General features: G+C 35.0%; 1 protein-coding gene across 5 annotated transcripts in view; it reads right to left on the reverse strand.

Annotated features, from left to right (window-relative positions):
* The window catches only part of LOC127834470 (alpha-protein kinase vwkA-like), a 53444-nt gene extending 38803 nt beyond the window's left edge, over positions 1 to 14641 (reverse strand). The window contains exons 1-10 of one of the 5 annotated variants that reach the window (XM_052360331.1): positions 14272 to 14641; positions 13071 to 13283; positions 12782 to 12935; positions 12126 to 12324; positions 11883 to 11937; positions 10910 to 11018; positions 10581 to 10745; positions 10272 to 10421; positions 2371 to 2516; positions 1965 to 2148 (exon numbers count right to left, since the gene is read on the reverse strand). In XM_052360331.1, coding sequence (XP_052216291.1) covers positions 1965 to 2148; positions 2371 to 2435 — 249 coding nt within the window. In that variant the 5' untranslated portion in view covers positions 2436 to 2516; positions 10272 to 10421; positions 10581 to 10745; ... (4 more) ...; positions 13071 to 13283; positions 14272 to 14641. Of the gene's footprint in view, positions 1 to 1964; positions 2149 to 2370; positions 2517 to 6935; positions 7106 to 10215; positions 10422 to 10580; positions 10746 to 10909; positions 11019 to 11882; positions 11938 to 12125; positions 12325 to 12781; positions 12936 to 13070; positions 13284 to 14079; positions 14214 to 14271 lie in introns of those variants that run through there. The other 4 variants (XM_052360328.1, XM_052360330.1, XM_052360332.1 and 1 more) reach the window with 4 other exon arrangements.
* Positions 14642 to 14921: the final 280 nt, after the last annotated feature.

Genomic DNA, 14921 nt, shown 5'->3' on the forward strand with positions numbered 1-14921 from the left:
TATAATTGATAAATCTATTTTAAAGTTTGCGTACCACCTTTAAATTGCCACAACTTTTTTATTATGCTCTCCCCAAATTTTTTAAGGGGGGAGCATATAGTCGCCGCTTCGTCTGTCCGTCCGTGCACAATTTTTGTCCGGGCTATTTCTCAGCAACTAATGACTGGAATTCAATTAAACTTAATGGGAAGCTTCACTACCAAGAGGAGACATGCTTATTATCAGCCGGTTCTGGTCAGATGATTTTTCACAGAGTTACAATGTATGGCCCTATGAAATTTTCCATTAACTGTACATATAACGCGATCTACCTGTTGGCGTATTCGTTATTACTGTGAAAAATCTAGTTTTTGATTAAATCAGGAAAAAGTGGTGTTTTTTATTGCGCAATCGCTATAAACACGTGGCTTGGCCGGAAGTACATGTAGCCTTAATAGCAACCCCAAGACAATTCACCCCCAGGAGACAATTCACGGGCTAGACAATTCAAATTAGATTTTTCATACCCCAATTTTTCGATTTTCGTAATTATTTTTGTCGTACCCAAATGTTTTTCGTACCCAAATTTGTTCGTACCTAAAAAAAAATTCGTACCCATTATTTTCGTACCCAATTTTTTGGTACCCAATTTTTTTCGTACCCCTTTTTTTTCGTGCCCAATTTTTTTCGTACCCATTTTTTTCGTACCTAAATTTTTGTTCGTACCAAAATTTTAATCGTAACAATTTTTTTTTTCGTACCCATTTTTTTCGTACCCAAATGTTTTTTGTTCCCAATTGTTTTCGTACGCAATTTTTTTTTTTGTACCCATTTTTTTCGTACCCAAATGTTTTTCGTACCCAAATTTGTTCGTACCCATTTATTTTTTCGTACCAATCTTATTCGTACCCAAATTTGTTCGTACCCAATTTTTTTTTCATACCCATTTTTTTCGTACCCAAATAGTTTTCGTACCCTAATTTTTTTTGTTTCTTTATTTTTTCGTACTCTAATTTGTTTTCGTAACCAAATTAGTTTTTTTTCCTGCCCATATTATGTTCGTAACCATTATTTCTTCGTACACAAATTTGTTCGTACCCAAATTTTTTCGTACCCATTTGTTCGTACTCAAATTTTTTTCGTACACAAATTTGTTCGTACCTAATTTTTTATTTGTACCCATTTTTTTCGTACCCAAATAGTTTTTCGTACCTTTATTTTGTTCGTACCCTTTTTTTTTCGTACTCAAATTTGTTTTCTTACCCAAATTTTTTTTTTTCGTACCCACTGCCCACATATTTTTTCGTACCAATTTTTTATTTTGAAATAATCGATTTTCAATTTGATTTGAACTCTCCACTCATTCCATCCCGCGAAACCCTTAAGGTGTCGCAACTCTAGTAAGTATGCAAAATTGTTATTAAATCTATAGCCTAGTTAGCAAGTTTTTTTTTCTTTAATTTTAAAACCGATAGTAGGATTTCAATGCTTATACCTCCATTTCGACAAACACGATTATTTTTCAGTTTTACAACGCAAAAAGACGAATTTCTACCTTGTATCCACCAGATATATTCTAAATGAGATAGATAAAATTAAATCTATAGCCTAGTTAGCAAGTAATTTATTATTTTCAAACGGTACCGCTTTTAAAACCGAAAGTAGGATTTCTAGACGTATATGTCCATTTTGACAAATCCGATTATTTTTAAGTTTTTAAGCGCACCCGAGACGGATTTCTACCTTGTAACCACCAGATATATTTTAATTGGCATACCGGTAGATAAAATATGTTTTCTTATTTATACTTAAATTTACTATGCCGTGTATTTCATTTCAATGTGTGTGGCTTTTAGGTACTCATTTCAAAGCCTGGCATCCATTTTGCGAAGTACATGATGTAATAAAAAAAGTGGCAAACCAATTGTATTTGCCTGATACTTTTATTGTCCCACTTCGTTGCATAAAATAAAAAAGAACCATACCTTAACGCTCGCTTTAAAATCCGGGATCCAGTCCGCGAAGTAAGTCGTGTATTCCGTACCCTTCATGAACACCTTGGTGACGCAAAAGCTGCCGTCACGTGGGCCCTCCCCATGCACGTTGCCGCGGAACGCCAACCGGAAGCTGCCACGGGCGAACGGCTCGCTGTCGAAATCCGCCCAGTATCTGAATATGAATGAGAGTCACGTGATTGGTTATACCTATTTTAGGAAACTGGAATATTTTAAATCTGATACCGATTTTGTCTAATTTGAATATTTCGAGATATTTTAACAACATGATACCAACATAAATTTACAATACTTGTAAACAATAGTTTACGGTTCAAAATATAATTGTATATATTACCAGTATATATTTTTGAAACGCATATGTTTATCGCGATACCTGTATCCGTCTTTGTGGTCCTTTGTGAAGGACGCGCGCGTCTCATGCGACTGTTCAGAACCCATCTCCCGCTCCGGTTCCTCAACGCGTGCGAGCACACCCTCTATGTGCAACCAAAAGTTTCGTGCGAGAATCACACTGGGCAGCTACATGTAGTCACGAGTGAATTAAAAACGAAATAAACCATCACAACAACAAATGTATAACCATATTTTATAAAATACTGTGGAGAGCATATTGTTGTACCAATTACCTCGATAATTAATAATAGTATTAATAGTATTCGTACAGGAATTTTCCCCGATTTGTTTAAATAAGCGTATGTTCTACAAATATATAAAGGCTCAGACGGAGAGGGCTGTACTAACTATCGTCCGATTTCAATTTTGCCAACTATATCCATAATATTCGAAAGACGTCTTTCAAATGAATTAAAAGACTTCTTTCGTATAACAAATGTGTTTCAACTAAACACCAGTCAGGGTTTAGAGAAAATTATTCTTACCGAAACAGCACTGATTCGACTCATTGATTAGTGGCTAAAAGATGAAGATAATAGTAATTGTATTGGTTTTGTTTTTATTGACATTAAAAAAAGCTTTCGATTTAGTAGATCAGGAAATTATGTTGTACAAACTAAAACTCCATCACTTTTCGGATCCCTTTTTCATTCTTTTCTGAGTCAAAGACAACAATTCGTTTAACTAGGGACTAGTTTTTCTACCCTACCCTTTTAACTATTAAGAGTGGTGTCCCTCAAGGTTCTATTTTGGGCCCTCACTTGTTTCTTATGTATATAAATAATATTGGGTTATTTCTAAACCAATCAGACATAGACTTGTATGCTGATGACTCGACACTATATGCTACAGGGGCCAATCCTTCAAAAATTCAGACTAACTTACAAAGTGTTTTTTATTCCTTACAAAAATGGTGCTCCCTCAATAACATGATGATAAACCCTAATAAATGAAAATGCATGCTTATTGGCTCAAAGCAAAAAATTAAAAATATCAGCCTTGATCTGAAAATAGATAATTATGCTATTGAAAATGTCACTCGCTATAACATTTTAGGACTTTATATTGACAAACATCTGCAATGGAAAGTACACATTGATAAAACATGCTATAACATAAGCAGTACACTCACTCTGCTAAAAAGATATCAACTGATCTCACTTTTGATATGAAGGAATTATTTCATAATTTATATATTCTAACCTGTTGTACGATCTGGGGCAACGCTAATAAAACCAATTTAACAAAAGTGAATATTTTACAAAAACGCGCAGCGAAAGTCATTCTACAAAAAAACAAATAAAGCACCATCCAAATAATTGTTTTACAGCTTAATTGGCTCTCGTTTAATAATAAATGTAAATACCAAACGACAATCTTGATATTTAAATGTGTCTACAATCAGACTCCAGAATATTTAAATAAAATTATAACTTTTTCTCGAAATCACAAATAAAACTTAAGATCTGCCACCCATAACGATATTGTTAATACCAAAGCAAATGCAGGTTATAAGAAACGAGCCTTTTCATTCCATAGTATAGATATTTGGAACAGTATACCAATTGGAATAAGAATGGCATACTCTATCTCTGCTTTTAAAAGGCATTATAAAGCACATTTATTTTCTAATCAATGATATGTCATGTGTTGTTTTTTCTAACCAATGATATTTCCTGTGTGTCTGTCTAAAAGGCAAAATGTGTGTTATGTATTGATGTAAGAAAATATTTTTTGAATGTTTTACTTGTTATAGACCTATTTGTGTATGTTATTTTAAGAAGGCCACATTGTACAAAAGTTTTGATTCATCTGCATAATATGTAAAATGTGTCATTGTCTTTATGTGTAACCTTCTAAAAATAAAGCTTTTATTTTATTATTATTATTATTATTATTATTATTATTATTATTATACATACATATTAAGTGACCGTTATGTCAGTTTTGACTGTATTGATGATTCTGTATATACTACAAACTTGGTTCATTTAGCACAACTGCAGGCCAGCAACCGTCAAGGGGAAGTCACATGTTACAAGCCACAGTAAAATGTATCAAGCCACAGTGACGTGTATCAAGCCACAGTGACTCGTATCAGGTCTCAGTTGACTGTATCAAGCCACAGTCAATATTCAAGATTCGATGTTTATTGCTATGTGGCCTGTGGCCCTTGCAAGTACTTATAAAACCGTACAGTCACGTGAATCAAGCCACAGTCACGTGTATCAAGCCACAGTCACGTGTATCAAGCCATGGGCATGTGTATCAAGCCGCGATAACTTGTATCGATCCTCAGTCCCTTGTTTCAAGCCATAGTCCCATGCATCAAGCCACTGGCCTGTGTATCAAGCCACAGTTACGGTACGTGTATTAAGCCTTGGACATGTGTTTCAAGCCACAGTCACTTGTATCAAGCCATGGGTATGTATATCAAGTCACTGACACGTGTATCAAGTCACAGACACGTGTATCAAGTCAGAGTCACTTATATCAAGTAACAGTAACGTGTATCAAGCACAGGGCATGTGTATAAAGCCAAAGTCCCTTGTATCAATCCACAGTCACGTGTACCAAGCCAAAGTCCTTCGTATCTAGCCACAGTCACTTGTATCAAGCCACATTAATGTGTTTCAAGCAACAGTCATGTGTATCGAGACACAGGCACGTGTATCAAACCTCAGTCCCTTGTTTCAAGCCATAGTCCCATGTATCAAGCCACGGGCATGTGTATCAAGCCATAGTTACTTCTTTTAAGTCACATGCACGTGTATCAAGTCACAGTCACTTATATCAAGTAACAGAAACGTGTATCAAGCCACGAGCATGTGTATAAAGCCAAAGTCCCCTGAATCAAGCCACAGTCACGTGTACCAAGCCACATTAATGTGTTTCAATCAACAGTCACGTGTATCGAGACAGTCACGTGTGTAAAGCCAAATTCACGTGTATCGAGCCACAGTCACTTGTATCAAGCCAAAGTCATGTGTTTCAAGTCACAGTTACTTGTATCAAGTCAAAATTACGTGTATCAAGCCATTGACATGTGTATCAAGCCACAGTCACTTGTACCAAGACACAGTAACTCGAATCAAGTCACAGTCATGTGTATCAAGCCACAGTCACTTGTATCAAGCCACAGTCGTTTGTATCAAGCTACTTTCACGTGTATCAAGCCACAGTCGTTTGTATCAAGCTACTGTCAAGTGTATCAAGCCACAGTAACGTGTACCAAGCCACAGTCCCTTGTATCAAAACCCAGTATCAAACCAGTCACGTGTATCAAGCCAAAGTCACGTGTATCAAGCCACATGCACTAAAATAAAGCCACAGTCATTTTTATCAAGCCACTGTCAATGTAACTATTCAAGGTACTATCCTCCGATATCAACAGCAACATCTTTATAATTATGATTTGATTCAGCATAGCTATACTCTATTAATAAACTTGACCAGACATATAACAATTATAATGTCATATACTAGTAGATAGTTGTCGAGTTATTAAACAAATTATATTATACAATCTAGGTGCACGATTTGTTTTAATAGTTTTTGTTTCCACTAAAATCAAAATAAATAGTAGCTAGGTAGGCACAACTTTCATTTCCATAACTGTTTTTACTTTACACAAGTTACTTCCCACTTCCCAATTAACCCATTTATGCCTTGCGTCTAGAAAAGGCCTTGGCAAACAGCGTAGACCAAGATGAGACGCCGCATAATGCGGCGTCTCATCAGGGTCTGCGCTGTTTGCTTCAATGAATTTCTGTAAGAAATATTCTAAATATAGAAATAAATATTCTAGTCATCCCTTATTTTGGAAATAAATGTATCCAATTTAGAAGGATGAGAGAGTCCACTAGGCATAAATGGGTTAAGGAAGTTCAATTATGCAAATCGTCCAAATCTCTTTACAAAATTATTATCTTTCTTTTTGTATTTAGTGTTATATTGCGGCGAAGATGATCGATAAGCGCAAAAACAAGGGAAAATGAAACATTGACCAGGAACTACACGGTTCAATTGTCCATTAATATTGTTGCTTTTTTATTATATGTATGTATTTTATATTAATTAAATTGCAAACTTCGGAGTTTATCAATATCTCTTATGTGTTTTCTTAACACAAGATTATAGATGTTGCTTACACAGCTGCATACAACGACAGTTTTACCAAATTTGACAGTACTTTTTATTTCGACCAAAACAGTAATTTGTTCCCACTTAAATCTGAAATAAATAGGCCAGAAAGTAATTTAAGTCAATCTTTTTTCATTTACCATTTTTCATTTCCCAATTTAATATCTAAGTTAAATTACAAAAATCTTTTAAGTTTCTTTGCGACAAAGATATTTATATTTTCATCATTACAAGTACTGATTTTAGTTGATAAAATGATATCTGAATAACTGAGACCGACTATAAAATCTTGAACCTACTTTCGATTTGACGAGACATTCAAAAGGCGTATTATTTGTTAAAAATAAATACGTCGTTGCTTATCAAACTTTATTATAGAAGAACTTTTTAATCAATGCTTACCTCAAAAATGTTTATTGCATCCTCGTTCAATCGCTGTATGATTCAATTGATATCACAAATGTGATTTTCCTTACAAACATATACGTTTGAAACAAATCAAATCAAATCAAATCAAATTTTATTTTAAGTCGGTACATGTGTAACAAAGAAACATTAGCTATGAATAGCTATTAACCGACACAACGGCTGAGCAGTAAACAAGTTTAGGTTTGACACGCTTTGATTGTATTTACTTCTATAAATAGTTTATGTATTCGTGCTTTTTGTGAAATCTAACTTTTAATATTTCTTCGATCGAATAAACCTACAAAGGCCAATAGATTCATCTTTATGCATAATACATTGCAATATACAGGTGAGAGGTGCTTGACGGGTTTTAGTCCTATTTAATAAAAATCACGTAATCAATAAGTATGTGAATTGATTTCGGCAGATCGCGATCGACCCATTACTCAAACATTAAATATTTGCATTTACCGTTCAGCATTTATTATTACATTTCAACAAGTCTCATTTCTCATGGTCAAATAACATAAGACAAACATTATGAAATAAAGGAAAATAATAGCACATTCTAAAACCACACACTCGACGTGTATTATTGAAACACATTTGTACAAGGAAAAAAAACACATTTTTATGAAACACGTATACAGACAAATATAGGCAGTGTACCTAAACGTTGACCATTCTTGGCTTAAGAACCAAAGTAAACTTTAAAGTAAAATTACATTAGCGCAATGTACATGTTATATGAACAAGTATATCGATATTCGATTATTTTTAATCACATTATTTTGTGGTTCTGTAGCACAACTTTTTTACAGATGCGGTCGTTATACTTAAATATTACAAAATGTAGTTTCTAAAGAAGTTTTACAAATATCATTAGTACATATTGATAAGCGCAATGCCCGCCCTCATACGGTAAAATCATTATTATTCGTTTGACAGTAATTTTTTTATTCCACAGGTTGACTGATCCACGAAAAGAACAAATCGTAAAATGAGCGACGCAAATTCGTATTTTTGTCCAAAATCAGAAATCAACTAAGTTACGTGTCCACGAAAAGCCGTTTAAAAATGACACGAAATTTCATGCAGACGAATGTATATGATTTTACAGTCATCACAACTTGGTGGTGCGTAAACGCGTGAACAAGTATTTTCAACGAGTTTTTTTAAATTTATAATACGATTATAATTCAACAATTAATTACATGGATTTCGATGCTCGCTCAAAACAATCATTCAAACTAGAGATTCAATCCCAATGGATGAATTATAAAAGGCGCAGCCTTTAAGGCTCGGCATTGAGTCAAACTTGTGTTCAGACATAAAGAGGGCAATGAGGACGGATTGCAATCGCATATTTGAACAAGAGGGCCAAGAGGGCCAAAATGGCCTTAGTTCGCTCACCTGAGAGGAGTCGGTTCATTCAATCTTTACCAAGCGTCAAACTTGACCTAGATTTTGTCCAGACAAACATCCTGGTCAAGTTTCATCATTATTGAACCAAAACTCTGGCGTATGGAGTGTTTTTGTTTTTGTAAGATTTGACCTGGTGACCTATATTTTGAGTTGACCTCCCTTTGCAAACATCAAACTTTGCTTACAAAAATAAATATTTTGACCAAGATTCATAAAATCTGAAACAAAATTGTGACCTCTAGAGTGTTTACAGGGATTTTGTATAATATAATGAACATTTGGACAATCTAACGGCAATAATTATGGCATTAATTATGTGATTTTGCTCATTATCAAACTTGACTGAGATCTTTCAGCAACTTTGATAAAGAATGCTTGAGAAATGTGAATGCTAGAGTGTTTACAAACCAAATGTGGACGGACGGTGGACAAAGACCAATCCTAAAACCTAACCTGAGCAATCAGGTGAGCTAAACAGTGTGTTTCATCGACCTGAGCCATTTTCCAACTTGTCTAAGATATCAATAAAACCAATGTATTGACTAAGTTTCATGATGATTAGGCAAAAAAATGTGACTTCTATAGAGTTCTATCACAAGGTTTCTCGCTTTTCAGATAAGGAAAACTGCCCCACCCCCCTGGCAGCCATGATTTTTTACCGATCGGGACCATTTGCAAACTCATCTGAGATATATATAAAACCAATCTTTTCACTAAGTTTCATGATGATTGGGCAAATAATGTGACTTCTAGAGTGTTTACAAGCTTTTTTTACTATATGAATATAAGAAAACTGCACCCCCCCGGCAGCCATGTTATTCCACTGACTGGAACCATTTTCAAACTCAACTCTCATATCAAGGAAACAAATGTTCTTTCCGAAATTCATGAAAACTTGGCCAAAAATGTGACTTCTAGAGTTTTCTATATACATATAGAGAAAAAAACCCGCCCACTGGTGGCCATGTTTTTTCACCGATCTGGACCATTTTCGATCTCGTCCGAGATATCAATAAAACCAATCTTTTTATCAAGATGAAAAAAAGTTATTTTAATACAAATACTAGTAAAGCTTATTAAGACTTATGAAGGTATGACTTATGAAAGAACTTATAGTTTTTTATGTATTACCATACTTTTTCAAGTGATAATACAGTCAATGACATTAATGTAATTTAGTAAGGTTTATTTTAATAATTGTCCTAAATGATTGTTCATATTAATAAGGTTGGAATAACAGACAGTTTTCACACTGCGAAAAAGTGGCAACAACTTTTTTTGGGCTAGTGAAACCCCTGGGTCATGGTTCACAATGGTCCATTGGTGATCGCACAAGATCCACTACTCCCTAAAACTGCCTCACTTCTTCCTCTCCAGAGCTGAGGGAGAAGTGACTTCTCCCAAAAATTGGAGTCTAGCTTGATCCCTGAGTTTGGAGTAAGCGAAAAACCTTCAAGCTTTTGTAAAGTCTTAGTTATAGGTAACGATCCGTCTATTGCATTTTTCGAATCACTTATGATTTATGTAGAACAAGAGCTGTCACCATAGGATGACTTATGCCCCTTATAAACGCTTGATAGAAGTTATGAGCATTTTTCGAAACCTAAACGCAGATTTTGAAACCTAAACGAGGACTCTAAGTTTAAGGTCAAGATCACAGGGGTCAAAATTTTTGTGTGTATGGAAAGGCCTTGTCCATATACACATGCATACCAAATATGAAGGTTACATCTGAAGCGACATAGAAGTTATGAGAAATTCTCAAAAACTCAATGCAAAGTGTGACGGAAAGACAGACGGACGAACAGTGCAATCACTATATGCCCTCCTTTGGGGGATCAGTGATAACCTGTTGATGACAGACTTTTCATCTGTGTGTGCTAGCCCAGCCAAGGAGAACATTACTCTGATAGTTTCCAGAAGGCCTTCATTTGATCTGTGTGTGCTAGCCCAGCCAAGGAGGACATTACTCTGATAGTTTCCAGAAGGCCTTCATTTCTTCTGCTAGTGATGATGACATGATAGCTCTTACAAATTGTCGAGGTGTACCAATGCCTGAAAATGTATTATAAAACAAAATTTAAATAAAAGTTTACAAATATTAATCAAATTTTACAAATACATTTCATATTATCCGTCAAGACACAATGATAAGTGTGTGTAATAAATAATCCATGCTATCTACTGTTTATATTAGTATCTAGAGAATATTACCCACGCTATCCACTGTTTACAGTAGAGCTTTCCTGTTAAAAATCTAAGGACCACTGGTTAGAGCCCCATCAGTGCAAAACTTCCTGTTATGATCAATTCTTTACATTGGTTTTGAGTACCACTCATTTGTCCCTCAATGCTGGTTCATAGAAGGGCAGTCAGGAGCTTTCAGAGAATAAGAGAATAGTTGCTAGTAACTGTAAATCCATGAACACTGGCTACGTGGTATGACTGTAATAATATTACCTACATGTGTGTAGTGTTGGAAATAGTTTGAATGATTACAAATTACCTCTAAGGTGAATTCAAGCTAGAATATAGAGGCTTACTTAGAACATCGATAAGGCTGGCCTTTTCTGCATCTGATATACATGGATAACGCCGTAACCGCTTCAATGCAGATTGATGAAGGCACTGTGCCCCAATACTGGAATCAGGCTGTAATGGTTAAACAAAAGTTAGTGAAAACTGTCGTAAAGACAATTTCTGCTATTGCCATACAGATACATTAACCATAAGTTTAAATCTGCAGTATAAAAATCTAATCAAAATATTTCATGATGATGAATTTGAATGGCTAGAATGTAGAGATGATGTGTTACTACACAGAATCTGTATTAACAAACAACTGATTTTGATTGGTATATAATCAAATCATAAAGTAATACTTAAAAGAATGTTAGCTCATGATGTTGAGTAGGTAGGTCAAGAATAGTTTACAAGAGTCACCTATATTAATGAAAATTGAAGTAAAGAGAGGTTCGGTTAAGCTCAACTTTTTTTAATCATGCAGTCTATTGATAAAATAAGTTTAGGAAATTCTTGCAACTGCAAAGCAGCCTTTTCTTTACATAGGCCTTCATAGGAATAGCTCAGTGGTAGAGCATTCACTTTGACATGTGAAGGTCATTGGTTCAAGCCCCAGGAGAAGCACATGCATCAGTGACCGTGTCATACAAGATGTATAAAACTGCTACCCGAAGCTTCCTTGCCTGGCGCCCAGCATTAAAAGTGTAGTTCTCGAAAAATTGGATATCTTAATACTGGTGTACTCAGAAACCGGTTTCCAGTGTTCTGGTGCAATACACTGGGCACAATAAAAAACCACCAAGGTGGTCTATTCAAAAGAACTAAGTTATAACACTCGGACTCCCTTGTATCTTGTATTAACAGGAACCTAATGAAAATAAGTGCTTGCACTTTTGTGGGTTATTTATGACCGTAAGGTGTAAAGAAATCATCATCATTAAAGCCTTTATATATAAACACCCATATTGGACTGTTGTTTTTTGTAAAGATTACCTTCAGTTCTTTTGTTGGTTCCATAAACACCCAGTCATCATCTTTAACATCACCCCTTAAAAAAAGCATACAAATTATGGCAATGTTTAGGAAGCAAAAAACAACAATGGAACAATAACAATCATAGTTTAGAGGCAGTCTTTAATTATCTTGCAAAATATCACAGCAAAGGAATCTAATACTGTGAATATATACTGCCGTTGATTGAATTGACTGAATTTGATTCACAAATAATTGTCATACCTTTCACTTTTGACTGGGAGAGACAAGGTAGTCTGTGTCTCCACATCTCGAGTGGTCCGTGTCTTTACATCTGCAGACAGTATCTGGAATCCCTCTGCTATATCCATGGCATCCAAACTAACCATGGAGGAATTACTCGTAGGATGACGTGTTGGTGGAGTAACAAGCAACCTTCGTGCTTGTGCTTTGCATGATATACCTTATTGGTGAAAATTATTTCAATATTAATTCCAGAAGTCCAAAATTATATCAATGTTAAATTTACACCAATAAATGATGAAAACAACCTCGAAATATAAATTTGATTACTAATTTATGTTCTGTCAAGACATGTTATTGTAACTATATCATTCACTCTGGACCAATCAATCGAGGTTTGATAGGAGATTTCAGGATCTTTACTTTATATGCTCTAAGCCAAGCTCTACCACTGGAGAATCGCAGTGGTACATATGATATTTACATTAAAATTAATTTATATAAGATTGGCATTGCGAGTGATTCTTTTTGAATTGTATAGAATACTTGAACGAATAGACAATTTTCTATAAATATAACAATTTTCTATAAGTGTGACTTTGTGATGAAGGAAATACGGTAAAATTATCATCTAAGATTTTTGTTACTAGGAATATTTTAGAGAAATAGAAAAGTACCATTGCGTGTTAAAGACGTAAATTGTTTATTCATGGCCTTTGAACATGTCTCCCAATATTCTCTGAGGGTTTCTCTCCCCTGCGGGTTGTGTTCAACATACTGTTTAACGAACTCTTTTTCAGCCTCTGTCCAAAGGATATTCTGCTTCTGGCCCTGTATAATGGGTAGACTAGAGGTTTTGATTTCTCTAAAGGAATATAATTGTTATAGAAGTAGAAATATGAAGATATTTTAATCAGTTTTTTTGCTCTGTACAGAAAAGGCAATAATTATTTCAAATGCAATTACTATTTTTGATGGCTGATGAGGTGTACTTCCAGTCGGACTGCTTCTTCTTTTTCTCCTCAGAGTCTTTGGAGATTGTGGTGGAGTGTGTGCTGGTGTGAATGACAGTGTATCACATCTCTTCACATACATGTGGTCTAAGCCGAACATGATTGGCATCCTCTCACTTCTCTTACTCAGTCTATTGCCTTGCTATATGTAAGAATGATCCATTCTCTGAAATGTTTACAAGTATAGGTGATGGATTTATATCACATTGCCTTTATCTACCAATGCATGTCATGTACACAGCCTCTGACCCACTACAGGCTACAAAAAAAAACATAACACAGATCATACATCTCAATCTACGGTGTGTCTTTATTTTTATCGAGTGCACCGGGAGTGTCTCCCATATAGCCATCGCCACAAGAAAGACGTGAAAGTTGGTTACAGGGGACAGGGCCCTCAATCTATCAAATCTGCCGCCGAATTTCGGCTGCAGTCCCCCACCTGAAAAGTATACTTTTTTCCCCTTTTTGGGGGAAAAATTCCCCCTAAAAAAAAAAATATATATATTTTTTTTTTTTTAATATAAAGATGTGTCTCATGATTTTTATATCTCAATTCTATTTCAATTTTATCTTTTAAAACATACTAAATTATGAAAAATGCAATGAATATAGTGCAAACATGTACAAATGAAATAATGAGAGAGTTAGAAAAAAATCCCCCAAAAAGGGACACGCCGCGAAAATTCCCCCTCCTAAGGGCTGCGGACCCCTTCCCCCAAAGTAGTGTGAGGGCCCTGGGGGATAGGAGACACCCCATTGCAGAGGTGACCCTGGGTCTTTTAGTGCAGGTGTATAGCCCCTAGTACACTGCACATTGGTTTAACGTCTCATGCGAAAGACGAGTTTTTAACACATGAAAATGTTTTGTCATATACATTAACAACTAAATGTTAAACTATATAGAGCCCGGAAGTGTGAACATATTTTTAACACATGAAAATGTTTATTTAAATACTCACATTAACAAATTAATGTCAAACATAATGTAAAACTTGAATCCGGCTTTGCTTAAACATTGTGTCATATAAAAGTATATCCGAAATCCGTTCTATCCGAAATATAGCCTTATTTCATTTGTCTATGCATTAAATTTATGAGTAAAAAGCAAGAAAAAATAATATCGCCAATATATTAATTATAATAAAACGTACTGATTATCACAATGTGAACTTCTTGCTCCGAAAAAAAGTAATTGTCTATTTTAAAGAACACTGTTGTTGTTGTTGTTGAATCTAATTATGGCGTCGTTGTCGCCTATGGTCTCGTTGTGCTTTGACGACTGTTGAAGTCGTTTTCATCTATGTACAAAAATTTCTCTTGTTGCATTTTCACTTGATACTTTTTTACATTTTATGTCATTTACATCTAAAGTCTGTTTGTTTCCATGATGAATTTGCCAAATGAATTGAACAGTTCTTCTTTTGCATGTAAAGTAATGTCCGGTATCTCTCCAACTAAAGTTGCCAGTGTAATATCAGAACATGATATATTATTTCTATGTAATATTTCTTCAGTTCTGTATTGAAGACTTGATCTTTCTTGTGAGTATTTTGAACAGTCAAATATGGAGTGTTTTATAGTTTCTGGTGTTCTACATGCTTCACACTCCACATCTTCGCTGTTTGTAATCTTGGACCAGTGAGCCTTTAAGCGAGTATGTCCACTTAGTAATTGGTTCACTACATTGAATATTTTTCTATTTTTTTCTCCAACGCAAGCTCTGGAACCCGGCTTTGGGATGCACTCTTGGATTTTTGTTGTTTTTTCTGAATTCAGATATTGAACTTCCCATTTTTGTATT

The sequence above is a fragment of the Dreissena polymorpha genome, chromosome 6 (assembly GCF_020536995.1).
Source record: "Dreissena polymorpha isolate Duluth1 chromosome 6, UMN_Dpol_1.0, whole genome shotgun sequence".
Taxonomy (NCBI): domain Eukaryota; kingdom Metazoa; phylum Mollusca; class Bivalvia; order Myida; family Dreissenidae; genus Dreissena; species Dreissena polymorpha.